The sequence below is a fragment of the Taeniopygia guttata genome, chromosome 13 (assembly GCF_048771995.1).
Source record: "Taeniopygia guttata chromosome 13, bTaeGut7.mat, whole genome shotgun sequence".
NCBI classification, from domain to species: domain Eukaryota; kingdom Metazoa; phylum Chordata; class Aves; order Passeriformes; family Estrildidae; genus Taeniopygia; species Taeniopygia guttata.
The window spans coordinates 17,004,360-17,031,177 of record NC_133038.1 but is presented as its reverse complement, the minus strand read 5'-3'; the positions used below and the strand labels follow the sequence as shown (position 1 = coordinate 17,031,177).

The 26,818-nt window shown below is 52.4% G+C and overlaps 1 protein-coding gene across 26 annotated transcripts; it reads right to left on the bottom strand.

The window, feature by feature from the left end:
* Positions 1 to 20: 20 nt before the first annotated feature.
* Positions 21 to 26,394, bottom strand: ETF1 (eukaryotic translation termination factor 1). 26 transcript variants are annotated; one of them, XM_072935177.1, is made up of 13 exons: positions 26,059 to 26,394; positions 12,085 to 12,260; positions 11,167 to 11,306; positions 7,843 to 7,981; positions 6,790 to 6,980; positions 6,173 to 6,302; positions 5,655 to 5,810; positions 5,058 to 5,122; positions 3,782 to 3,929; positions 975 to 2,501; positions 844 to 876; positions 779 to 811; positions 21 to 747 (listed from the first exon to the last, which is right to left on the bottom strand). In XM_072935177.1, exons 1-10 carry the CDS (start codon positions 26,142 to 26,144, stop codon positions 2,419 to 2,421), a joined length of 1,314 nt encoding a protein of 437 aa, XP_072791278.1. In that variant the 5' UTR covers positions 26,145 to 26,394; the 3' UTR covers positions 21 to 747; positions 779 to 811; positions 844 to 876; positions 975 to 2,418. The 26 variants fall into 26 exon arrangements, with proteins under 26 accessions (XP_072791278.1, XP_072791289.1, XP_072791270.1 ...); XM_072935188.1 differs by lacking the exons at positions 779 to 811; positions 844 to 876 and adding exons at positions 812 to 843; positions 942 to 974 and having other exon boundaries at positions 1,238 to 2,501; XM_072935169.1 differs by having other exon boundaries at positions 844 to 2,501.
* Positions 26,395 to 26,818: the final 424 nt, after the last annotated feature.

The window sequence follows — 26,818 nt, the reverse complement described above, 5'->3', positions numbered from 1 at the left end:
AATAAACCAGGAGTCTGTACTATATTCTTAAATATGGTTTAATACTCTTCTCCATTTCTGTACATCACAACACCAAGATATCACTGCTTGGGATCTCTCTGCAGAGGCTATATAGTATGCGAAGGCTAGGATCTCTCACCCCCACTGAGTGTGTTTGCATGTGTAAGTGTAATACATATCAGTATATATTGATATACACATCAATATATAATGCAATATATATCACTGAAGAGAACACATTGATTAAAGAAATACAAAAATTTGGCATCATTTCCAAACTTAAATAGTAAAAATAAAAACTACAAAAAGGAGCTGCATACCCTAATGTATCATGTGAAACAACAAGCAGTATATTCAAAAATGTAAATTTACAACCAATTTTTGTGGTCTTGTCATGTCACATTAGACCCATTTACAATGGCAAAATCCAGAACATACTGCTGTGAGGGCCAGGGCTCTGCTCAGCCCTGAGCAGACCCAGCCCCAGCTCCTGGGAGAGATTCCAGCTTGGATGCAAGGACGGCAGCAAAGCCGCCCTCCAGGTTAGGGACCAGGGGGACAAATGGTATTGCTCACAAGGACAGGAATTTTGGACCTCAAAGAACAGTGTGGCAGAAATTTGAAGTGAAGCTCCCTCTGTTCAAGTGAACCAGGACAAGAGGCAAAGGTTTGCAGCTGGAACAGGAGCTGCTCCTGAGGGAAGCACCGGGAGAAAAGCTGGGAGAGCCCCCAGGGAGAGAGCGGGACCTGAGCGGGACCTGCTCCCCTGGGACAGGACCTGAGCTGTGTCACTGCTCCCCTGGGACAGGACCTGAGCTGTGCCACTGCTCCCCTGGACAGGACCTGAGCTGTGCCACTGCTCCCCTGGGACAGGACCTGAGCTGTGCCACTGCTCCCCTGGGACAGCCCTGAGCTGTGCCACTGCTCCCCTGGGACAGGACCTGAGCTGTGTCACTGCTCCCCTGGGACAGGACCTGAGCTGTGCCACTGCTCCCCTGGGACAGGACCTGAGCTGTGCCACTGCTCCCCTGGGACAGGACCTGAGCTGTGCCACTGCTCCCCTGGACAGGACCTGAGCTGTGCCACTGCTCCCCTGGGACAGGACCTGAGCTGTGCCACTGCTCCCCTGGGACAGGACCTGAGCTGTGCCACTGCTCCCCTGGGACAGGACCTGAGCTGTGCCACTGCTCCCCCGGGACAGGACCTGAGCTGTGCCACTGCTCCCCCGGGACAGGACCTGCCCTTGTGTCACTGCTGCCCTGGCTGCACAGCCCCTGACCCCAGAGTGTCACCAGCAGGCTGGACACACCCCAAAGATGAGCTCCCTGATCTCTGGACGCTCCGTGGAATAGGCAGGACACAAAGCCTGGGCAGTCTGGGACCATCCAGAGGTGATCCTTTACCTCCTGAAGGGAACATCCCCACAGGACAGACAGCCCTGGGAACACACAGCTCCCAGCAGTGCACCACGGATCAGAATCAAATATTCCACACTCCCAGCACTAATTCAGCCTTCACACCACTGACTCAATATTCCTGTCAAACACCCACTTCCATTTAAGACCTGTGGGCTCAAATTCACATAATCAAGGAAACCTTATGCAGTCTTAAAGCAAAAAGGAAAACTTACTGAGGAACAAAAAGCCAAGTGTACCTTACTTCACTGAAATCTCATGTTTATTTTTGTCAAGACTGAAAAAAAATAAATTCCTGAAGGCTGCACTGCTCAAATCCAAATTAAGCCCAAGACTCCAGCAGCATTTTCATTGCAATCCATGAAGTGCATTTCCTAGTTTGTAAGAGCAGTGTTTCTGCAAATAGATTAAAGCACGTTCGGCTGGTGAGCCTCCCCAAACCATCAGAATTTGCAAGCCACATGTAATGAACCAGCACTCAGGTCAGTGCCTCCTCAAGCTTTTGAAGAGAATTATGGCTCCAACCTCGTTCCATTTCTTCTGCAGGCTAAGCTGAGAATGCCATGTAAATGGGTCACGGCGCTGCCAAATGCAGCAATTGATTTCTCCAATCAAAGTATAAAGAAACAAACCAGTAGGATCTTACTTCTATTAATTTTGGAAGGAAAAGGTTTACAGCAGTTAATGTATCATGAAGGTTAAAAAAATCATTTCCATAAAATACAAGAGCAACCAATTTCACCATTGAGTAAAAGTAAAAACTGGGATTCTTTTTAAATTAGTCCAAAGTGGCATATAGGAACTTAGTAGTTTGCTGCTGTACTGACACTATGACAAATCAAAGTGTAGGGTTTTGCTTTCTCAAATCCAAATGCTCGTGGATCAAGTTCTGGAAATGTTCCAATTCTAAGGCAGGGATCAGTTGTGTTTTCCACCATGAGTTTGCTCCTTGGGTTGGATGCTGGAGGGGCGAGGCACGTGTTGCCGGACCCAGCTCGACTACCTAGTAGTCATCAAGGTCAAAAAATTCATCGTCTCCTCCTTGGTATTCCATGCCCTGGAAATCCACCCGGTACCGCAAGATACCTGCCAAAGAAACAGCCTTTAGCTTCCCCAGCACTGCCCAGGCACAGCTTCCCAGCCCTGCTCCCAGAGCCTCCCAGTGACGTCCAGCTGAGGCCTGGCAACGACAGGCAGCTGCCCTGGGAAGAGCCACAGGGAATTTAGGAATTTAGTGCCCAAAGGAAGCTGCCCAGCCCGGCCAGCCTCCTCCTGGAAAAGCTGAGCCCGTTCTAGGGCTGCATCTTCACAAAACACCGGTGGCACATCACTGGTGCCAGTGCCACTGCTCAGATCCAGGCCCGGCAGTAAAATCCAGAGGGCACCTGGCACTGTGGGTACTTTTACAGTGCAGCAAAAGCAGGATTTCGTGTCTGCTTTCCTCTTCCCACCCCAAACACCAACCCAGGGTTCTGGAAATCCTGCATGCCTGGAATCATTTACTGAGGTGAAGGAGATTTTCAAGGACATTTCCTTTCAAGCCTACAGGGCATGGGAACAAAACAACCCCACCATGCAAAGAGGCTGGATCTGCCAGGAAATGAGAGACTCCTGGAATTACCGACCCTGAAAACTTAGAAACCTGTTGCTCCTTATGGAGCCAAACAATCCAAGGTTCTTTCCTCCCAACTGGTGTTCTCTGGGCCCTAGAAATTCCCTTTACAATGCACTCCTCCCTGGTTCACATCCACCAAAGCTGAGCCCAGCCAGTGGCACAGCTTTGTCCTGGAACCCCTGGCCAGACAGGACATGGAGCTTGGCAGGGCTGTGGGATTGCCCACATCTGCCCAGGATTTGTCAGACTGGCACAGGAACCACCTGCACCTCTGCCAGGCGTGGCTGATGCTCGGTGAGCTCCAGAGCAGGACTGGCTGTCAGAGGCTTCACTGCTCCAGAGGATGGACTAAAGAGACTTTTCTTTTGGAACGAAGCAGAAGTACAGGGAGGCTCTGAGAGATGAGCTCCAAGTGCTTCAGGAAGAGGGCTGGAGCTGCCACCAAAGCCCTGTGCAGACAGAGCCAGGCAGCTCGGGGCCCTCCTGACCTCCAGCAGATGCACAGGGGGACACAGCCCATCCCTGACCCCTGCCCAGGACACAGGAATTGAGGAACACAGCTGGAAAAGTGACAGGGCCCAACATGGACCACCATCCTGCTGGACAGGGAATTAATCCACCCTTGTGAACACAACTGTTTCTTGAACTGGTTTCATGATTACTAGGAATAAGATTAATCCCACTCCTGTTGGCACCAGATTATCAAACCAACCACTAAACAAGACAAACACATTTTCCTCTTGCAGTTTACCTCCAATTCCTCCAAATCCTTTCACAAATTGGGATCCTTCTTGTGATTTGTCTGTAACAATTTCCAATGTTGCTCCAAATTTCTTGTAGTTGTTTGCAAACCACTCCAGGAGGGGCATACTTTCTATGAGTTCATGTTCCTGTCCAGTCTGTGGAGACATTGGAGGGGAAAAATAAATAATAAAACCCTGTTACAGTCACTGTGTGTTCAGCACCGAGAAAATCCCCCCCAAAGTTGGCTCCACGGCTTTGTCAGCAGTAGCAGGGACAGCAGCCCCCATCTCCACAGGGACATTCCTGGGGGAAGGCATTCCTGGCACAACTGCACCAGGCAAGGGCAGGCACAACCACCAGCTCCTGGTGCTGCAGAATTTATCACTGACAGTGTTTTGGGACTCTAATACGAAATTTAGTGCAGAAGCAGAAGAAAAACCACCTTGATTCTTCTGCTCCAGTGTCACTCCATGCTACATTGCTCATTCAGACTTGCTCTGCCCCCTGCACAGACTGCAGCTCCCCTCATCCACCAGGCCCTGTCCTCAGGCAGGAACACTGATCCATGCAAGCACAGAGCCACAAGGCACCATTTTCTGAGCAGGAAGTGTAGTGATTATTGTGAAACAGAAACTCCTCACTGCAGGTAACATGCAAACCCTCCATGCACAGCAAGGATTGGCAGTCCTCACTCCACTAGGGAAAAAGCTGGAAATGGCCTCCAGGCACAGCCCAAGCGGGACAGATCCCCACCCTTTGGCAAGGGACACTTTTTCCCCCCAGTTAATTCTGCAAAGTTACACAGACCCCTGGTACACGAGGGCTGTTTGACCTGCACAGGCAGGAAACTCAGGCAGCAAATGACTGTTCCACATGTCAAATGCATCCCAAAGCAGGCACTCCGTTGGCACCTGATCCAGGTCACCATTCCTGACCTCACAGGGGTTCTGCACAACCAAATCAGTGCCTTGTAAGCAGGAAGCAATAGCTCTGGGGCCTTGCCTGCATGGTGCTACCCAACCCTTATAGGTGATGGTTCGGTGGTGGTCAAAGATCCCACACTGCCCTTTTACACAACCCTGGCACTGGCAGCAGGGAAGACTGGAGAAAAGCAGGTGTAGGATCCAAGGGGTTACACAGGAATGGCCACAGGCTCCTGCCCTGAGTGTCACTGAGTGGCAGGAGGTCACTGTGCTCAGGTGCTTGGGACAAACTTAGCCCAGATGTCCAGAGCTCTGCACCAACACACTGAGAACAAACCCAGACACCCCAAGCTGAAATACCTCCTTGTCTGTGAAGTGGGATTTATCCTTCTCTTGCTCTGGTGTCAAATACAGGATCTTCTCCTCTGAGAAGGAAGGAAAAATGATAATATTAGTTAGAGTAAGGCTACAAGATAGAGTTTAAAGACAGCAAGAGACCAAGCACAGCCAGCAACTACAACACAGAGGGCCTGGGCACCACCACTGCCTTCCTTCCTCTCCAAAGCTCTGTGAGCAACCCCACAGAGCAGCTGCAGAGCCAACACAGAGGGGGACAGGTCCTGCTACAGGCCCAGGAATTGTGTTTCTGGACACGAGGTCACCTCAGTCTCCCCTCTGGTATCACACTCACAAAGCTGGAAGGAGGTTCCAGGCTGGCTCTGGGACCAAGTGCCCCCCTAGCACTGCAATTCCCTCTGTGCACTGGAACCCTGCTTGTTCCAGCTTTTCCCCCACAGGGGTTGGGAAACTGCAGGTTGTGACCTGCAAAGTAACACAGAGCTACACAGCATCCCTGTGGTCAGATGTCCTCAGGGAGCTCCTCCAGCAAACCCATCCCAGTGAGGCACCTCAGGTGTCAAATCCAGGGAGTTTGCAGTGTCCCAGAGCACCACGTACCCTCTGTGCCTTGGCAGTGCAGGACGTATCTCATGATATCCAGGTTTTCATAGACTATCAGGATCTCTACTGCTCCCATTTCCAAAGCTTTTAGTGTATCTTCCACACCAAAGCAGTACTTCCCCGTGTCCTGGCTGATTTCATCGAAGTATCGTCCTGCAGGGCACACAGAGCTGCCATGAGCACTCAGCACAGCACACACACTCCAAACAAGCCTCATCTGAATGCAAGGAACTGCCAGAAGCAGCTGCCACCAGAAGGCCTGGAACTAAAGGGATCTCTGATGGAAGGATAGAGAAAGTCCAAGAAGTCTAGTGTGGAAAAAGAAACCAACCAACCCTCCCTACCCCTTACCAGCACCTGAGGTGTCCAGATGGCAAAAAGAACCACTGCCAAGTCCCAGTCTCAGCCAGCATGGCAGGGCTGGGGCAGCCAAGGGCACTGCCAGGAGGGTGAGAGCAGGAGCAGCACCTTTACCTCAGCCCTGGCTCAGGAGGGGGCTGCAGTGCATCACGTACCTATTAGCTTTTTCTCTTGGATGAATTTCACATTGGAGAGGACCTCAGTTGACAACTCAATTGCTTGATTGAAGCCATTTTCTCCTCCATATGAAATATCAACTAGTTTGAGCACTTTGGATTGCAACCGCTGAAGGAGAGAAGGAGACAGGAAATTGTAAATCCAGCCCAGAGCAGAGCTGTCAGACTCCTCACCCTGCCCTGGGAGTCACTGCTCCCATTTCTGCACTTCACCCAGTGCAGAGGCACCTCTGAATGCACACTACTGAGCCACAGTTCTCAGGCAACAGGGACACAGGATCAGGTTTACTGGAGTTCAGTTCCAATAAAGCTTCTGCTTTAGATTTGGGAACACAAAGAATGCAAATGCCAGTTCCAAACCAGGGAGAACAGATTTCTTATTAGCCCTGTTTCAAGAACAGGAGCTCTCAGCTCCTTGCAGGAGGTATTAGGAATGGTAGATTTCTTTGGATACATCACATTTTTAGTTTTGATCAAATCTCTTCAGATGCCAGAGTCACATTCCTCCAGAATAGCATCTTGTATCAGAGCTCCTGCTACAATCACCACCTCCCCGCTGACACTCAAAGGTGGGTCTGCTCAGAACAGCCACTCACCTGATCAAACATGTCAGATTGACTCAGCTCAGTTTTGAAGTCGGCCGAGCCGGCGAGGACGAGCCCGGCCACGTTGACCTTGTCCCCGGAGATGAAGAGCTGCACGGCCGTCTCGGCCACCTTGCGCACGTAGTTGTGCCTCTTCTCCATGCGCAGGCGGGCAAAGCGCAGGGCAGACTGACCTCCTCTGCCTGCAGGGAAGGATGGGGCAGCCATGGGGGACCCACTGCACGCCAGCAGCGTCCTCAGGACACAGCTGGCCTGGAATAACCACAGCCAAGGGCAGCTGCAGCCTCCTGAATTCAGTTTGCCACGAGCAGAGGCAGGGGCTGCCATGGAACACTCAGAGAATAAAGAGGGGTCATTCCCACCAGGAGATTTTTCTTTCTATAAAGCCTTGCAACTCTGTAGAAATTGAACATCTGAGCACATTCTCTCTCCCTGTACCTTCATGAGAAGCCCTCTCCTTTGTACGCTGCCTCTGCTGACGCAGTGCAGCCCAGCAGTCTCTGCTGCACAGCCTCACTTGGGGCAGTGTTTTTGTTTCATTTTGTCCCATCCCACTCTACAAAGGACAGCAGGCCAGGAGTAACCAGCAGACAATTTGCTGAACTCATCAGTGGCTGGGTACAACACAGCTCCACGGAGTGGAACTCGAATTTCCCTTGCTCCATGAGGCCTCGTGCTTCCTGCAGAGAGCAGCTCGCTGCTCCTCACTGTGGGGTGCACACAGCACCAGCACAGCAAACCTTAACGACTCCACTGAGCAGGATTACTGCTTCTGCTACTAAGACTTACTTAGAACTGTCCCAAAACCAAGGAAAGGGTCAAATGCAGCAAGAAATAAAAAGTGCCACCTCTGAGATCAACTGCATATAACTGTGATTCATTAATTCTGACAGAAGGCTCAGACTGGAGGCTTTGCTGTCAGATTCCAAGGGAGCACAGACTTCAGCAGAGCTAAACCCCCACAGGCCAAGTTCCCCACTCCCACCCTCACATCCCAGCCCAGGACAGGCTTCTGCCCTCAGCAGAGACAGACGAGTGTGTTACCGTGCTTCTTTGGAAGATCCACAGTGAATTTGTGCAGCACTTCCCGTGTGTTTCCTTGGAGAGTTCCGAAGAGTGCCCCGCTCCCATCTATTACAATAAAGCCAAACTTGCTGTCATCAGAGAGCAGCGCCGTGAGGGCCTGGAACAGAGAGAGGCCGTGAGGGAGGGCCTGAGACAGCACAGCCCCTCAGCCTCAGCTCACAGCTGGTCATGGCCATGCTTTTATTAGCAAAACCAGCACATTCGGGAGCTGTAACTATTCCAGATCATTACAGAATCCCAGGATTGTTTGGGTTAGAAGAGATCTTAAAGACTTTCCTCTGCCATGGCAGGGACACCTCCCCCTGTCCCAGCTGCTCCAAGCCCCATCCAGCCTGGCCTTGGGCACTGCCAGGGATCCAGGGGCAGCCACAGCTGCTCTGGGCACCTGTGCCAGGGCTGCCCACCCTCACAGGAAGAAATTCCTTCCATACATAATCCCATCTTGTACAACACTGTCAAGAGCACAGAGGAAACTCAAGTTTAATTTTGATCACAATTTCCCAGCTTTGCCAGTTCCCCACCTGAGGTCATGGGCAGGTGTGACAGCAAAACTCTGGAGATGGGCTCTGGAGAGTGTGAAGTAAAATGGATCCCACCTCTCTGAGGCTGCCTCACCTCTCTGGCTGGCACAACTAGAGCAGTAATTCTCCTGGCATTCCAGTCAGGAAAGCAGAACTTGCTCAGTTCATTGTCAGTTCAGTTTTGTACTCCAAAGCATTGACACAACCTCCCTACCACCACTACTGGTCTGCTGCACCTGCTGACTTCAAGTCCCACAGGCAGAATAATGAAATAAATCTACAGTGGCTGTGGCAAATTCAGCCTTACAGAGCACAAGGAACAGCAGCAATAATCGTCCTGTGCATAACTGGCTGTGGAGAAGACACCCAGAACATTTACTGCAAAATTAAGTTATCCTTCAATTTTCCTCCCTTTAAAAAAAGCAGCTGAATATTTCCCATAAGGTCATTCACGTTGCCCAACCAAAGCACAGAGCAGTATCAAGGTTTTTGAGTTCATTTTGCCCAAGCACCCAAACTCTGCACTCCTTTCTCAAGGCAATCTCTCAGCTGCTGTTCCCTTAGGGGCTGAGTGGGTAGAAACATCCAGCACACACACATACTCCTCTCATTTACACATGCCCAAAAAAGCAATAGCCAGAATCCTCTTTCTGGCTGGCAAAACCACATCAGTAGGATGAGGAACTTGTCAAAACTCCAGATTGCTTGAAGTCACCAGTTTAACACTGAAAGTGATGGTGCTGGGTTACTGCACGGGACCTCGAGCTGCCTGCAGGGCTGTCAGCCTGATTACTGGGCTGAACTGAAAGGATAAAACCCATCAGTCATCTTCCAAAATCCACACAACCCTGCATGCAGCTCTCAAGCTTAGAAGAAACGGAGGCTAAGGTTTAATGGAATGCCCTGGCCAAAGTAAATATTCTGCATTAATTCCTCAGCAGTGGGATGAATGAGAGGAGGAAGTGGCATATTACACTGCAATCTATTTAACTGGGAATGAGCCAAGCAAAACGTGTGACTGGAATGAATGCTCCAGCCAAGGTATCAAAGCAAGTCATTGTAAATCCTACTCCTCAGACACACATCAGGGCTCACAGCCCCCTGGGGGAGTTACTTCAGTTTCACACAGGCAATAAAATATCTAGGAGAAATTTTATCAGATGTTCTTGCCTGGCATTGATTTCCTCTAATTTTCACAGTACCAATGATCAGTGATTCCCTGATCAGCTCTGGCAGCAATTGCACTGTTTGACCTGTCAAGCATCCAAGAAGGGAACCACTGCCTTTGTTCTTCTTTCAGCCTAGACTGAGCTTCCTCTCTGCAGCTGTAGCCCAAAGGTGAAGACCAGCTCCTCCTCCTCCTCCTTCCCACCCTAACTTTCCAGGAAAGCTGTGGGTGCCCGAGCAGCTGCCCTGGCTGTCAGCTCAGCTGGGGGAACCACGGGGTTCAAGGCTCTACAGCCAGAGAGGGACAAAGGCAGAGCTCAGAGCTCACAGCCCCAGCTGGCTGCAGTGCAGCACAGGCAAGACCCAGGGAAATAACCACACACCCCACAGCCAGGGGAGAGCACAGAGCCTGGGGCAGGGGGGCACAGCTGGCAGTGATCCCATCATCAGGAGCAGCAATTCCCACAAATTCCCCTCAGGTCAGCAGTGCCACCACATAGACCCCTGACATTTCCTGTTTGTGCTCTTTTGCCCCGCTCTCCACATGGACACCACAGAATAAAGAGAGCTGTACCAACAGACCCTGGGGTGAGAGCCTCTTTTGAATACCTTTCCCCTCTCCTGGTATTCCTCCCCTCACAGCCCCTATCCCTGAGCTAGTGGGATTATTCGGGGGCTGTGTGAGGGGGGGAAACTACAGGCCTGGCATCCTGGCTCCTGACTAAATTCTCTTTTTTGCCTCTTGCTTTCATTCATCTGTGGACACAGGGACCCAGCAGAACTCCAGACCTGTGACTGTGCAGAGGTTGTTATTCCTGGGAGATCAAAAGCATGTTGGGATTTCATCCTTTGTGGGGAGAAAGAACAGTAGGGATGGACCTCACGTGTGTAACAAGCACACCTCTCCCTGCTGTACTCTGCCCTCTGGAAGCCACTTACGGCTCACATCTCCACAGATCCCAACAGATGAGCAGAACTACATCACTGGAGGGCCTGCCAAGCCCATGTCAGATGGGTCTGACATTAAGTCAATTAGGTCACAGGCCACACATTTATTATGGCAAACATCAACGACGTGAGGGGCACTGCAAACATTGAGACCACTGTACCTGCCAGAGCCAAAACAGCCTCAGAGGCAATACATTGACTGCTGTGATCCACATTTCTTTCAATATGCTTCAAACCATTCATCTAACTTAATTAGATGTTGGATAAAAATAATCCCACTTCCCCCCAGACAGATTAGGCACATGCCAGTTCTCCATCAAGGCTCTCAGTTAACACATCTGATAGCAAGACTGGCAACACCGATATTATCTTGGCAGTATTTTAAAGCCTGACTTGGAATAGTATCTATGGGCCTCTGTGGTTAAGGAAAAAACCACCCTTCCTCCAGTTACAGAGAGAAGCTCCTGTCTGTGGGTTACATAAACTCAGGGGTGGGAGCACTGGGCAGCCCCTCAGCTCCTTCCAGCATTCCCCATCCCCTGCAGTCCCAAGCCTCCCCAGGGCATGTTCCTGCTGCTCTCCTGCCTCAAGCACAGTAAGGCCTTGCCCGCCCAGACCTTGGCTCCTGCAATGGGGGAGTCCTTACCTCCGTGTGGAATTTGTTGTCACACAAATACAATGATGTATTGATTGGTTTGAAAGGTTCAAAGTCAATGTTGACTTTCTTCTCTTTTCCTTCTTCTGTCACAATTGTTCCACAGTAAACAACCAGACCATTTGGAGGTACTACAAACGACACAATGCAGGTTTAGATCACTAAGGAATGCGGCAAACTGTACCCATCAAAAACTAAATGCCAACCCTTGAGACTCATAGTAGAGTTGAAATTCAAGCTCCCAAACTTTCCATTTTCCCTTTTCCGCACCTCATTCCCTCCCAGGTCTCTACAATGGGAAACAAGCTCATTTACTGCACCTGTAGCAGATGTGCACCTGCCTGTTAAACCCATGAGTTTGCAAGCTCCCAGCACCCAGAGAAAGGCTGAGCAGCCCCAGAAGCTTTGCTGGTCCCCACGCAGGGATTTGCAGAGTGGCCATCCCAGGGAAGGCCACAGGCCAGTGCAAAAACAGTAACAATGAACTCTTCCAGGGCTCATTTGAGATGGCCTGGGTCTGCTCCCCCCAAAATGATGGCAGCTGCTCAATGCCATGCTTAAGGCATATATGCTTAAGGAAAACAGAAGTTTCTGCTTAACAGAAACGCACTATTTTAACACAAATGAACTATTGCAGACTATCTAGCTCTTAAGTCTGGCCAAGTTTAGCAGAGTCAGCACTAAGAACAGAATCATGACCCCACTCCTTACAGAAAAGGACCACCTTACTATTCTAGTCCCAAAGTCCACCCCTGAAGTAGCCATCCAAGGGCAACATACCTGGAATATCAGTGCAAAACAGCAGCACAGGCCAACAGATTTGATTAGCAGAAAACTGCATAGTGCAGGAACTTAAGGCTGCTTCCAAGAAAGGGAAGTGTGCCAGCATCCATACAAGCTAGAAGTTACCTTTGTTATAGAGTTTCAGTCTTTGCTGTACAGATGTAATGGCTCCCAGTACTGAAAGGCGATTCACTCTGGACTTTATGTTGGAGGCAGTGCCAAACTCATCCGCTAACATTTTTGCCACTCGCGAGATCTGGTCTTTGGGGGGAATGATCAACGAGATCATGCTGGTACCATTGCTGGGGAAGGAAAAAAGGGATGTGAGCAGGCAGCAAAGCAACAAGCACCCTCACACCATATCCCATGTACACAGTTCTCTCCTCTCCTCCCCCAGGAATGCTTCTTCACTGTCTGCTGGACAATAATGGGAGAGGAAAAGAAACAAACCAAAACAGGCTCTTCTTCAGTGCTCAGCCTCTACCAAGCAAGTCCTCCAAAAGCTGCTTGTTAACTCTGGGGTGCTACATGAGAAGAAAGAGCACATGTACAGACCAAGGGCTGCACAGATCAAGGGCTGTGAGCAGAAGGAATGGAAGCAGCTCCCAGCAGAGATTATTTAAAACAATGCAGCCACATACTTCAAGGACATCTCAGAGCCCATTTAATTTGTTCTCAGACAGCTGGAGCACTAAACAGTCAAAGTGCTTTCTTAACACATTGTTTTCCTCAGATTAATACAGAAAATGGAACTGTAAGGATCCCTTTGTCACAGTGGGTCTTTTCTGCTTTCCCTCTATCATTTTTCTCCCCAGGGCAACTCATCAGCTCTGGCAGCTGCTTTAACTGAACTGTGCTAAGCACACACTGCTGCTTCACCAGCACCAACCCCAGGCACAGAGTCAAGAGATAAGACCCCACAAATCACAGAACTGGCTTAAATTAAAAGAAAATAAGTTTGATATTCATTTTTCCTAGGGCTTTGGGGTGGGTCCTGCAGAATTCTTAATCCCCAAAGCTGCCTCATGGTTCAAATCCACCCAAAGCTAAAAGGAAAATTGTGGGAGTCCCTATCTGCCTTCCAGCAGGTACCTCCCATTTGCCATTGAAGTATCCCAGATGTCTGAAGTGCTGCCTCTGCATTGTCTCAGGTTCAACCCAGACTTCATGCTTCCCATCAGAGTAATGGCATAAAAATCAAATCCCTCATCGTATCCTCCAGCTCTCTCAAGGGCAAACCAGCTAAGCTCTGTGCAAAAGCCTCCTCTCAGGATTCTGAGTCAGAGCGCCAACAAAGTGCTTTTCAGACATCAAACCCCAGGGTTTTGCTCTTTTACATTTCTTATGGAAGGAGCCTACCCCAGCCCCTGCTCGCTGCTGTTTCAGGCTGCCACATACCAGCATCCTGCTGAAGTGTTTGGGCTACAGAGGCAGCAGGGAAGTGCTTTAAAAAGCATCAGTTCATTAGCTTCTTTACACAAGTTGTACAGCCATCTCCCAAAGATCCTCAATCCAGGCCAAGTTGAAACAGAGGCTGGTAGGTCAAACAAGTCCTTGACCTTAAAGACAACTAATTGGTTTTAATATTCCAGCTCCCCATACACACCAGTCAAAGTCACAAAGCCACAGTGGCCCGTGTTATTCCTAGGAGGAGCTGAGCCATGCTGGCAGCTCTCAGGCTTCCAGGTCACCCCAGCCAAGAATCCTCCACATCCCACTCAATTAAAGCAGTTACCCACCCCAGTGAATGGCACTAGCCTCAGGGGACAGGTAATGGCTATCATTCCCAGCAGGTTCCTTTGAGCAAGAGTCTGATCAGAATGAAAGCAACTCTTCCCCACTTTTGTGAAAGCAGCACTCCTGAGTTTTCTCCTCTCAAAGAAGAAAGTCTTAGACTTCCCATAGATTAGGAAGCTCTAATTAGATGAGCCCATCACACCTAACTTCCTGCATTCCCTAAGGGCATCCCAGTGTGGCAGGTGGGAGTGGGACTGTTATGCCTCTTTTTCTCCAAGCTGAGAGAAAGAGGCATCTCCCCCCAGCCCCTCCTCACAGGACTGACTCTCCAGATGCTTCCCCAGCTCTGTGCACAGCAAGGAGGAAGGGTGGGTGTGCACTCCCAAGAGCAATTCCTCAGTAAAAAGTAATTTGAAAAGCTTCCTTCAGTCACCCCCTTCAGATGCCAGCCCCTGACCTTGTGCTGTGCTCCACTGCCCCAGAAACACTGGTGCAAACACAGAGCACCCACTGGGGCTGCTGGAACTGGAGGTTATTGATCCTACACACAGCACCTCATCCATCAGGCAGGGTCACAGCACTGCTCCTTAGGAACACCCCACCCAAGGTAACACAGTGGCCTTCACAAGCCTTGGTGATTTATTACTGCAAACAAACAAATTAAAAGGGTCTCAGAGGATGCACTCCCGCTCATTTAAATCTCCAACTAGTTCAACACAGCACAGTACTGTGCCTGGGCCAATCCTTCAGCAAATTCCAGTCTGGATTTGTATCCAAAAGCACCTTCTACTACCAACATCAAGTGCACTTCTCAGGTTTGGCACGCTTCACCACTATTTAGAGTCAGAGTTATTTCAGGCTCTAACCAACTCCTGCAGAATCCAGCAAAACAGCTGGTGTGCAGCTTGCCACAGGAACAACCTTCTGCTGGAAGCCCAGAGCACAAGGAACCAGCCAGCTTGTCACCATGTCCCCACGCACCCAGCACCCCAAGGGGTCACTAAACAGCCAAAGACTGAGACCAGTAAGACACCAGCTGAAGCAGATGGGCACCAGCACTCAGGGTGGCTGCAGAACTCCCTCACACACTGCCAACACCTCATTACCCGACCATGCAAGAACAACTTTCCTCTCTCAAAGCAACCTTGTACCTATCTGTGACCCTAATGCAGTATGGCAGGGTCTAAAAAACCCTGTGGTGCATCTGCTAAACTCACCCCAAGGAGACAAAATGCTACAAAGAGTTTCTAAGAAAGCTGCTGTTCAAAAACACTCAGAAAATAAATAGGTTATTCTGCAGAGTAAGGTAATTTCCAAGTCTCCTCTGGGTCTTTGCAGCCTCAACAAGATAAAAGGTATTTCTGCAAATCCCACCCTATCTCCTCTGGAGCTGAGGGTTGCAGAGTACACTTACCTGGGAATGAGGTAAGGAATTTCCCCACAACCATCCTAAGGCCTCCCAAAAAGGGGCACAGCTGCACCACACACCTACTACAAGGCACAAACAAGTGATCTAGTGAGATCAGGGGCACTGCTCACACTGGCAGCTCGGGGTGGAACATGCCAGGAGCTGGGTCTTGCCTGCAGCACCCACAGCACTCCTGAAGGAAGCATGGACCCTATCCCAGATTATATCCTGATTTCACAGCACTGCTGAGGTACCCCCTGGTTCAGCACACCCTAGTTCCACCAGAGCAGCTGGGAGCTGATGCTTTTGCACCACACTAAGCCAGGGGCTTGCAGAGCTCAGCCAGCTCCTGACCCTATTCTGGCCAAAGAGCTGCCAGTGCCACCCAAGGGTGGGATGCTCACGATGGAGGGAAACAGAATCCCAGCCCACAGGCCAGCCCCACAAGTGCCACTGCTCAGGGGACGGAGGAAATAATCAGGAGCAGAGGGGCACCAGCCCCCACACTACAAAGAACCAAGGGGGCAGCTGAGTACCAGCTCTGAAGAGGCAGAAGGCCTGCACTGTGGGTACTGCTAATGGTGCCAGCCCTGCCAGGAACAGACAATTAGCTCAGATTTATCAGCACCTGCCGTGAGCACCATTAGGTACCTCTAGGAGAGAGGATGAGGATCAAAGCTCCAACTTTCCCACACCTCAGCAGATGAGTGCTACTTTCTCCCACAGTGTGCTACAGGGCTGTTTGAGGGAAGAGGGGAAGCAAAAATAAACTTATTTTGCTCTTTGGAGACAGCAAGTTCCTCAGAAAACCAAGGCTTGTGGATAGGACAGCTTTTCTATTATTAAAACTCTGATGTTACTACAGTCGGAATTTCAGACAACTGTGCCACCAAACAGCTTTCCCAGATACAGGGAGACCTCAGAGCAACTGCTGACAAGTGATCACAGCGAGTGGCAGTGTGGGCAGCGCTGAATCACCACTAACCCAGTCCCAAAGCTGCAGGGGAGAGCTGTGCCACTCCTGCAGCAGCTGCTGTGGCACCCCAGCAGCTCCTTTCCCTGCCAGGAGAGGAGGGATCAGGCAGGAGCCCCCCTGTGCCGTGTGTGCAGGCCAGTAGGGCGGCTGGGTCCCTTCCAGGAGCAGGGATGGGACGCTGGCACAGCTGGGTCCCTTCCAGGAGCAGGGATGGCACACTGGCACAGCTGGGTCCCTGCTCCCAGCCCACCACACGCAGTTCCAGGAGCGGGGCCCTCTGTGCTCTGTGCTCCAGCACGAGGGAGGCACCAGAGCAGGAGCCAAGAGCACAGGGCAGGCACTGCACCCATCTGGGACGGGCTGCATGTGCACCCCGTGGCTGCTTTCCATGGCAGCTGCCAAAGGAGCCTCCTGCTCTGGGTGCCACTCCACCTGCAGGGCTTTGTCACCACGCTCCTGCTGTTCCTACCATCCTGCCATCAGAAGGAACAGCTGAGCAGATCCTCAGACCTTCAGCTTTCAGCTGGCACTAGACAGTAACCTAGTGGTTTTCCAAAAGGCTCCTACCACCTTACACAGTGCTGTGCCACTGAAATGGGTCCTGCACTGCCACACCCCACACCAGCAGCACCCACCACAGCTCCCCCTTACCAGGCAGACAAACACCAGCACTCTGAGGAGGAGCAGTCAGTCAACCTGTCTCCTGCAATTTGGGCTATGAGCTGGCACGGGAGAGCATTAATTTCACAGCCTGCTATATAAATAGCAGTTACTGGCCTGCCCTGTGCTATCAGAGGAGACCTGACAAACAGCAGCTGAGCTGTAGCTGCTCCACAATGAGACATTTCACACTAATAGCACACTGTGGAATGTGGGATGCAGAGGCAAGGGAGGGCAGTCATTCCCCAGGACTCAAAATGGGCTTATTTTTATGGGGCACAGCTTCATGAGCATCCTGCTCTCCCCAGGAACCAAGGGCAGCACCAGGCCTGTGTGCTCCTACCAGAGCACAGAGCCAAAAGCTTCCAGATAATCTGATCCCAACCACATTCCACAGCCAGGAAGCTTTCTATGAAACAACTGTTTCCACATGCTGTTCCAAGCCACAGTACCTTCCCCAGGTAACCTCTGCTGCTCCACCCAGGATTGTGCATTACTGGGCAGGCACAACATAGCCCAAGGAGCCCAAGATGCCTGGACAGCCAAGGCTACCCAGGTTATGTGATGGCTAAAGCAGCTCCACATGCAGCCAGCTGCAATCCTAGGCAGAACTCCATCAGGCACATCCTAGAGGCACCAAAGAGCTGCTTCTGAACCAACACCACAGTGCTGCAGGCACGTGGAACTTCAGTGAAGGACTGTGCTCAGGGCACACAAAATCACTGATGAGGAAAGAATATTTGAGGGTTTTTCATGCTGCACCTGAGCAGAAATGTTGAATGGAGGGCTGTAAAAAGGAAGTGTCCTTTGGGACAGGCAAGTACAAAATTGCTGGTTTGGGCTCCCTTACAATACCCAGACCATCAGACACTCCCTGCTCATCCAGCCCTGTGTGCAAGAGCACTCACCTGGCCAGAGGGAAATTCTACACACACTCTTGCAACTTATGAATTATGGCTGTGAAACAATCAGGTCACAGCTGTGCCCATTAAAGACATTAAGTCTTTTATTAAGACAAAGCCTTCATCAAACTCAAAGTGGCTCAAGTCCACTTGAGATGCCAAATCTGGAGAGACAACAGCAGATGAAAGGGCTGCACAACTTTTCCTGGAAAACCTGCTAGGAAAGAGCAGGGAATTAAAGAGTCCAGGATCCCTCAGTGCTTCAGAGGCCACATCACATGGAAGCCAAAGACTGCACAGCCTGTAGGAACATCAGCTGAATGCTCTGCAATGAACCAGCCAACACATAACTGCTGCTCAGAGGCACCAGGGTTTTGGGATGCCTCCACAGAGGCACACGAACTCCCCTCCCTGCTCAGCCCATGGGCCCCTGGCACAGCTGGGGCAGGACATCAGCACTGCACAGACACCCAGCCAGGCACACAGCACTGGGGAGCTGAGTGGGACCAGCACAGCTCCTCTCAGGTTTAATGTGGAGCTGAGCCAAAAGCCAGGCAGAACTTCCTACAGCACAATTTCAGCAGGAACCTCCCAATCCCACAGAGGCATTCTGCATTTCACCCCAGTGTGCAGCAGAGCTCAGGATCATCTCCTAAAAGGCAACATCAATACAAGTCATCCCTCAAAGTCTTCCATGCCATCCAAAGAAGGGTTTGAATGTATGGAAGGGACCAGTTCCCAAGCACAAATATGGCAGAGTTCACCTCTCTGGATCCACTGACACCTCAGAAGCAGAAAAAAGGAACAAGATGGGGGCAGGGCAGGTATGAGGAGAGGATTTGCAGAGTCAGGAGACCAAGTAATTAATTCTTCAGGAATCCTTTTCAGCATAAGCATTAATTGGAGAAATTGAGGCCCCTCCCTCCACTGAATTGAAGAAACACACCAGACACTGAATTCCTCCATCAGTCTCTGAATGCCACCTCTCCCCTGGACAAAGGAAAACCACTTAACTGCACAGCATGAGACCATGCAGCTATTCCACCATGGCTCACATAATGTGAGATTCTCCTGCTGCAGTCCTGCTCCCAAGCCCACGACAGGAATCTTGTACACCATTCTCCTCTAATGCTGGCAGACTGGGTAGAAAAAGCACTTCATGTAACCAGAACCAGCTTGAAGGAGACACTCAGACTGTCCTGGAAAGGTATCCTGCCCTCCTACCCTCACCTACCAACCTTCTCAGAGAGGAAACGCCTCCAGGAGCCAAGCAAGTTCTGAGTGCCAGCCAGGGAGAGAAGCACCCAGCCAGAACCCACCCTGGAAAACACAAGTGAGCCTCATTTCCTTAGCACACCCCTGGCTCCAGCGGCCAGGGAAAGCTTCCCACAGGGAGGCAGCAAATGGCTGCTCAGCAAAGGAGCAGAGCCTGAGCGAGGGTCAGGCGAGGCAGTGCTCCCCCTGCACAGCCACGGCTGCCTGCCAGGAGCTGCTCCTGAGCTCAGCCTCCCTCGCTCCCAGGACACAAAGGAGGTGAGACAAGAACCAGGTCACGGACTTCTACTCCCCTGCACAGCAGTTTGGCAGCTCTCGTGTGTGCGAGGGCTGCAGAGGTGGCAGGTGACAGTGAGCCCTTGGCCCCTGGGCCACCACGCTCCACCTGCCCAGAGGGACACGTCAGCAGCTGTCCCCAAACTGGGGCTGGCTCTGATCCTGCTGCTCAGGCTGCCACAGCGTCCCCATCCCACATCAGACATGCAGCTCCAGGAGCAGATCCCAACTTCATCCCAAGCACTGAATCAGCACAAGTGCATCCTGCACACCCCTCAGACAAGGTGAATCGATGTTTCTCCAAAATCCTTGGATCAAAAGGAACAAACCACAAAACATAATTGCATAGGCATGTTTTGAATAGGCCTTATTGGCTGCATCTGACCTCATGCAGAAAGCCCGGATGCCCAATTACTGGGAAGTGGAACAGACATTTCTGCACTTCAGACATTTGTGACTCACTGGGAGGCTCAGTTTTGCCACAGCTCCCCTGCTCTCCCTCCTCCTTCTCCAATTATTAATGCTCCAAGTTTAAAAGACTTTTTGCATTATGCTAATGGGCCATTTGGGTACAAGATGTACACTGAGGGACTGAAACAAATCCAGATTTGCTTATTAAGATGCTAATGCCCCAGAGCTACATGGGAATAGGTGGCTAACAGGAGGGAAAAGAAATCCAGTTGCCACAAAGCCAAAAAAGTCTGTCCTCTTTTGAGGTGCTTGTTCCCATCTCCTACCACGTCATTCCTCAGGGGCTCATTCATTAGCTCGATGTGAATGATGATCTGTGCATGAATCACACTGCTCACTAATGATTCACACAGTTGTAAAAGAGGTACCAGGCACTGAACAGCCACGGCCTGTCAGACACTCGCTGGAGTTCTGATCTGGAGCCACTTTTCCAGCTCAGGTCCTCCTCAGCCACTTGCGAGTGAGCTCTCTCCAAACACACTTCCTAATTGTCGCTGTATTTCAAGAGGAACAGGTACAGCAGGCAGGTGAGAGCCCAGGAAACGTTTTACAACCATTAGACTGAGTCAACCAGCAGGATGTCAACAACCCTTTGGACATTGTCCCTGGCTTCAGCTTCCCTGGTTCCTCTTCCCACCTGGCACAGCTTTCTCAGACCACCACTGGAACACGAGACACACTGCTCAGTCCTGAGAGGTCTGATCAGCCCTGCTTACACGAAATCCACACTCAGCTTCTGCCCCAGCACTGTGGACACTGGCAGCCTGAAGAGGTCCAACAGAGCAGGGAAATGGTGTGGAAGCATCTGCTGTTCATCCCACATGGTTTTCTGCCACAGTGCCCTCAGCTCTCCCTTCTGCCCTGGACTGTTTCTGTTTGAGCCTCTCTGCAAACACCTCCCTCCCTCTCCTCACACTACCAGAAGCAAAAGGCAGTATTAACATTATAGACTCTGCCTCTCACAGAAGCATGACCTCCTTTAGGAACTCCCCCTGCCACAGGCAGGATGAGAAAGCACAGCTCGGAGGAAGCAATCTGCCTTGGGTAAGAACTTAAACCACAACCCCTTCCCTAAACACTCCACACTCAGGTCAGATCACCAGTTCAAAGCAGAAAACTCACTGTCAGCAAAGCCCAATTCCTGCAGACCCACCTGTTCCTCCAGCCCTTCTCCTACCCATGCCTCACATTTCCCAGAGTGTCACAGCCCAGCTCAATTCAGGACTTTTCTGCAAGAGAGGCCACTGGAGACACCAGCTCACAGGAAAGATCCTCAGGCCTATCCCATGGCACCAGCACAATGTAACAGCGCTGCACCCTCAATACCACAGCAGAGTCAGAAAGCCAAGGACCACCCTGGCACGGCTCTGCCATTCTCAGATGCACCAGGTGACCCAGCCTAGGGCAAGGAGTCCATCACACGCCCCTTCCTGAGGTGAAAGCTGCAGAAACAGCTCCTGTACCAACAGCTAAACTGATCCAGAGCTCAGGTCCGAGGCACAGCCAAACGACAAACAGATCCTGATAAAGAAGGCAGGGAAAGATCTGCTGGCAGGCTGGGAGCAGGAGAGAGCCTCTGGACTGATACATCTCTGGCACTGCAGGCAGACACCAGTCAGTACTGACAGATCACACCAAATGCTCCTCCTCGTGTGTGACATCCCCTTGAGCAGAGAGCTGCTCTGGTACCTGCCTGGGCATGGTGCTGGTGTCACACTGAAGCGAGAGTACACCCTAAATCTGCTGTGCTGTGTCTTGTACGGAGCAGGAGAATCCACACTGGAGTTAACTCAGCTATGACACAGTCCCACAGTTATCCCAGCACAATTCCACCTTCAGCACTGCCAGCAGAACAATCCATCCACAGGACAGTGCTGCAGGAACTCTGCCTAATTCAGGAGGGAAATACAGCTCACTCAGGCAGCACAGGAGAACCCCAGCACCACGGCTTCCCAGGACTTTATTCACAAGAAACTGGGAACAAGGCAAAGCTGTGCAGGACACAGCTGTCAGTGATACCAGTCACCCCCTGACCACCCCCCAGCAGTGGTGCTGCCACAGCTCTGCCCACAGTGCTGTTAACTCACAGCCAGGTGGGCTCTCAGGCCACTTCTGGAAAGGCCCACCAGCCTCACAGAGGAACAGGTTAAGACTACCTTATTCCCCAGAACCACCAGGTTGTCCAAGCACATCTCAGCCCTGCCAGCTGCCCAGTCCCAGAGCAGCACCATCCCAACACATCCCAGAACAAGGTGTTCAGGCTGGGAAACAGCAGCGCCTTGAACCTAATTCCAAGGTTGGGCTTTTCCATCAGGACTAGCAAGACTCCAGACAGACTGCAAGAGATTCCATCTGCAAATGATGCTGGGCAAATCTCTTCTAAGCAACAGGTGAGCTTGTTCACCCTCACGCAGAACTATGTTTCATTTTCCAGGAATTCAAGGAGAACTGTCTCTCTTTGCAGGAATCCTCAGGTATTTTCAGGCCTCTGTCCTTCATGGTGACTTTATTTCTCTCACTTTCTCTTTCTCCCATATACCAGATGGAAGAATCCAAACCCAGGCAGGAACTGCAACACTTTGCTTTCCTCCCAAGGCTCTGGAGACACCAAGATGTGCCATTTCTCTTGCCATTTCTCCCTCCTCCAGCTTTGAAACATTTCTTCCAGTTACAACCAGAATAAGTGTTAGTTGTTCAGCCTTTGTTCCTGCATTTGCCCTATTTGACCTACCTTCCAGAGCATACAATTTGGAAAAATGTTTTTCCCCACACCAGCCTCAGTTGTGTCTGCAGTCAGCGCCTCCAGTGACACCTCAATCTTCACCTCCTCTTTCATGTTTCACTAAAATAACCAACAAGGGCTTCTGCTCCCAACAGAGCAAGCTCAGGACAGGGGAGATGTCTCCAGAGAGCACATTCCTTAAAAGTTTTCCCATTGTAAGGGAGCTCCACAGCCAGCATTCTCACCTGGGGTCTGAAGCCCATCTGGCCAGGGAGGTGTCAGTACCATTTGTAACCAGAGGTATTTGCAGAAGAAAGCATTTCTAAGATCTGGAGAAGTTTCCAAACATGATTCCTGTGACATCTCAGATCCTCTCCCAGCAAAGAGACTGCTTGCTGTTGCTGATACTTGATTTTGCCAAGTATTTACAGCTTAGATTAGCAAAAAACCCAGCTGATAGCCCAGCTAACTATTCAGAACTGCAGAGACCAAAGGAACAAAGAGGGATTGTCAGTTTAGCACTGACACTGAAAAACTGCATGAGGCAACAGCAGAAAAGCCCTGAGAGGAGAAAGGAAAACACAGTGGCTAATGCTGCTTCTTCTTGGGCTGCTGCAGCTCCAGAGAAAGATACAGCTGCAGCTTCTGGGGGGCCCAGTGTTTCCTCAAATCTGCTCTACAGAACTGAACTGTGTACTGAAATCAAAATGAATCCCTCAGTAGGAGAGAAGCAGAGATGTCCAATGAAGGTCTGAGCACTCCAAGCTCTCAGAGATGCATGACAAGGTTAAACTTCTGGAAAGGCCACAACTGGCTCATCAGGAGCCTTTTACTCCCATCTTCTTCTGGCCACAAAGGTTAATTGCCTGCAGTGCTGGACTGGCCCCTCTGCTCCTCCTCACAGCCTGTGCAGAGCCCAGCTACCCCCTCCACCTCACCAAATCAGAAACACCAACTCAGCCACTCTGCACAGGATCACACAGTTTGCAGCTCAGCTTTGGAGAGCTGGAGGGAGATAACTTCTGGTTTAGGAAGCAAGACACAGATAACAGCTCTTTCTAGGCCCTGTTAGCAGAGACAGGGCTTTGAGGCAGGGTTGGGGAGTTAAAAATTATTTTTCATTGTTTTGAACTGACACATTATTTCTACAGAGATCAGTGAGAAAGCCAGATTTCCTTAGCAGGGCTGGGAAAATAACACAGGGCATTCCCACTAGGGTGTTTCCCTCCAGGTTTGAGAGGCAGACCTACCCCTGCTGGCCTCCAGCTGATCAGCTTCTGGGAAAGCTGAGGTTTTAATCTTTCCCTTGGGTGCTCGACCAAGCACTGCCCCTTTCCTCATCAATCCCATAAAAGCACTTCCTCTCCCTCTGCTCACTTGACTTTTGTTAACACCCTGCAGACTCCACTGAGGTTTTACCACACGAGCTGGATCAGAGCAGAGGTGCACCAACCACCACATGCCAAGGGAATGTCTAACTCCAGCTTCCTCCATTTCCCGTCCCTTTGATCCCCTGCAGGAACAGCCAGCACACGAAACTGGGACACTGCTGCTGGGTCACTAATGGAGCACATGAGTAAGGCAAGGTGGGGACGCCAGCGAGGCCCTGGCCCTCCACATCACCCTGCTGGAAGGCTTTGCCCCCTAACCCACCCAGAACAGGTCTTCCTACTCCACAGGAAGAGGAAGTGACTCTCCAAAGGCCAGAAAAGCCTGTTCCACTGCCTCACACCTCCTGTGCCGGGAGCCTGAGCCAGCTGGGGCTGAGGCTGCAGCACCTCTCCTCCTTACTGCACCCAAAGCAGGATCACTCTGGCTAGGCCTCCCTGGAACACACTGAAGCAGCATCACCTTGCTCAGAGAAGACTTGCTGGCACCAGCACCGCCTTCCTCAGGAGCTGGTTTAGCAGCTGGCACAGTTTAAATTAAGGGACAGCAGCATCACCACACCCAGGAGATGGGCTGGATCCAAGGGGCACTCCAGCTAAATCCCTTACATGGATCTGATTGTGCCTGTGGCACCTCTGCTGCACAGCAGAGCTGTTCCAGGGATCACTGCAAGAGGGAAGACAGGGCAGACACCTGGGCTGTGGTCCCAGGAAGCTGATACCACAAGAGACACCTGCCCTTCAGCCTCCCAGGAACACTCCAACCCTGCTGAGACCTTCTCTGCAGCACTCATTTATCCCAAACAACACAAGAGCTGACACTGAACCGGGCACAGCTCGAACCAGGGAGAGACAAAACTCCAACTCTACATTTCTAAAACCCACCCAGGCTCCCTAAGTGCTCCTGCACAAAGCTATGTCACAAGCCCCAACAGATTCCTGGGGCTTCCCAAGCCCTTTCAGCTTCCTGGGATCCCTGTGAGCACAACCTGTGCTGCCCACACCATGCCCAGGCCCAGCCCAGTGATCAGCTGGGGCAGCCAAAGTCCACTGTGCCACAGGGAAGGGCAGCTCAGGCTCCCCATTCCCCTTTCCCACTCATCATCCCTGTACAGCTACATCATAAATCAGAGTGAAATAACTCAGGGAGACCTGTGACTCGGGTTCCCCTCCTGCCTGGGTTAGTTTTCAGCTGAACGACTCCATGTGTTGACTCTACACACAGAGCAAGCAGCAGCACTAAGGACATGACAAGACAGCAGCTCCACCTCTGCCAGCTGGCCCCAGGCCCCTTGGGGGGGAGAGGGGGCACAGAATGATGCCAGTGCTGCCCCAGCTACAGCAACACCTGCTCAGGTGAGCCTGTGGAAACTGAGCCACAAGGGTGGCTAAGGAGTGACCCCTCATTTTTATTTTACCAGGCTGTCTACCAAGACACTTTCTTTGCTATTTTACAGCCCCAGAACCTTGAAATCTTGCAATTCCTTGGGCCCAAGAGGGTTCCCAACTGATGGAACCAGCCACTGCCAAGCTGCCCTCTCAAACAGGCACCTCTGGCTTGGGGCAGGCTGCAGGAACAGACATTCTGGGGGAAAAAAAAAAATTAAAGTGCAAGGATTAAAGCAGGATTAGAGACTTTAAATTTCTCACTGTCCAAACTTTGGAAGAGCTTGCTTTCAGGGAAATGGAGCTGAGCACCTTTGCTGGGAGGGGAAGGGGTGAGAAATATCAAACAACTGTCAGTAAGGAAAGCACCGAATAAGCGCTGCCTCAGCCCCTGCCTCCCTGCCCTTACCCCGCCGCCTTCCCCGGCCCAGCCGGTCCCTTGGGAGCAGCCCGAGGAACACAGGAGCGTCTCCTCCGGCTGGAATCCGCCTTTCGCCGGTGCCAGCTGGCACGGGGCGGCGGGACGGGCCGGGAACCGGGGACACAGAGCTGTGCCACCCCCGCCGGGGCCGGGTGCGGGAGCCGCTGCGGGGCTGCGCCGGGGCCCTTTTCCCTTTTCCCGTGCGGGCAGCGCGGCCACGCTTGCACCCCGCGCCCTGCACGGCCCTGCCCTCCCGACCCCGGCCCGCCTTCCCCGCCTCCCCCCGGCCCCGAACGGCCGCCGGGTCCCACGCGGCCGCACAAAGGCCCCGGGGCCGGGCCGGGCCGGGCCGGGCGGGCCGGGGCCGCGCCTCCCGACCCCGGCGCCGGGCGGGCCCGGCCAGCGCCCCGGCCGCGGCCCCGCTCCAGCCGGGACTCCCGGCGCTCCGGGGCGGCGGCCCCGCGGGCCCGGCGCTCACCCACGGGCCGCCTCCAGGCTCTTGATCAGCTTCTTGATCTTCCAGATCTCCACGTTGCGGTCGGCAGCGCTGGGATCGTCCGCCATCTTCTCCCTCCTCCTCCGGCTCCGGCTGCGGGTCCTGCCGCGGCGGCGCGGCGCGGGGCGGGCGGCGCGGGGCGCTGGGGCCGGGTGTGTCCCGGGCGGGCCCGGGTGAGTCCCGGGCGGTGCCGGTGCCGCTCGGGCCCCGCCGCTCGGTGCCCGCTCCCCCCGGCGCGCGGCGCTGACGTCGCACGCGGTGCTCGCGCTCCCCCGCGCCGCGCACCATGTGTTGCAATCGCCTCACATCGGGGCCCTGACGTCACTTCCGGGGGGAGCCGGCAGCGGGGCGCCGCGCCATTGGCCGCCGCCCCATCCCGTGCGCGCGCGCGGGGCATTGTGGGGCGCGTAGTTCGGGGGCCGCCGGGCGGGTCTCGCGAGAGCTGCGCGGCACGGCCCGCGCGCGCTTAAAGGGCCCGCGCTGAGGGCGCTGAGGGCGCTGAGGGCGCGGCCCCGGGATGGCCCCGCGGGGACCCTCCGCAGCCTCCCGCACATCTCCTCGGGGCAATCGGCCCCTGGAGAGCTCCCGCTGATCCCCTCATCCCAGTCACTCATCAACAGACCCCGCTCGGCAGAGGCTCTGGGCTATGGCCCCCGTGCCCCTGTTCCCCCATCCAGCCCTCAGGGCCCATGAGCGCTCCTCCAGCAGAGGCGGTCCGAGCCCCGCTGAAGCCTCCAGAGAC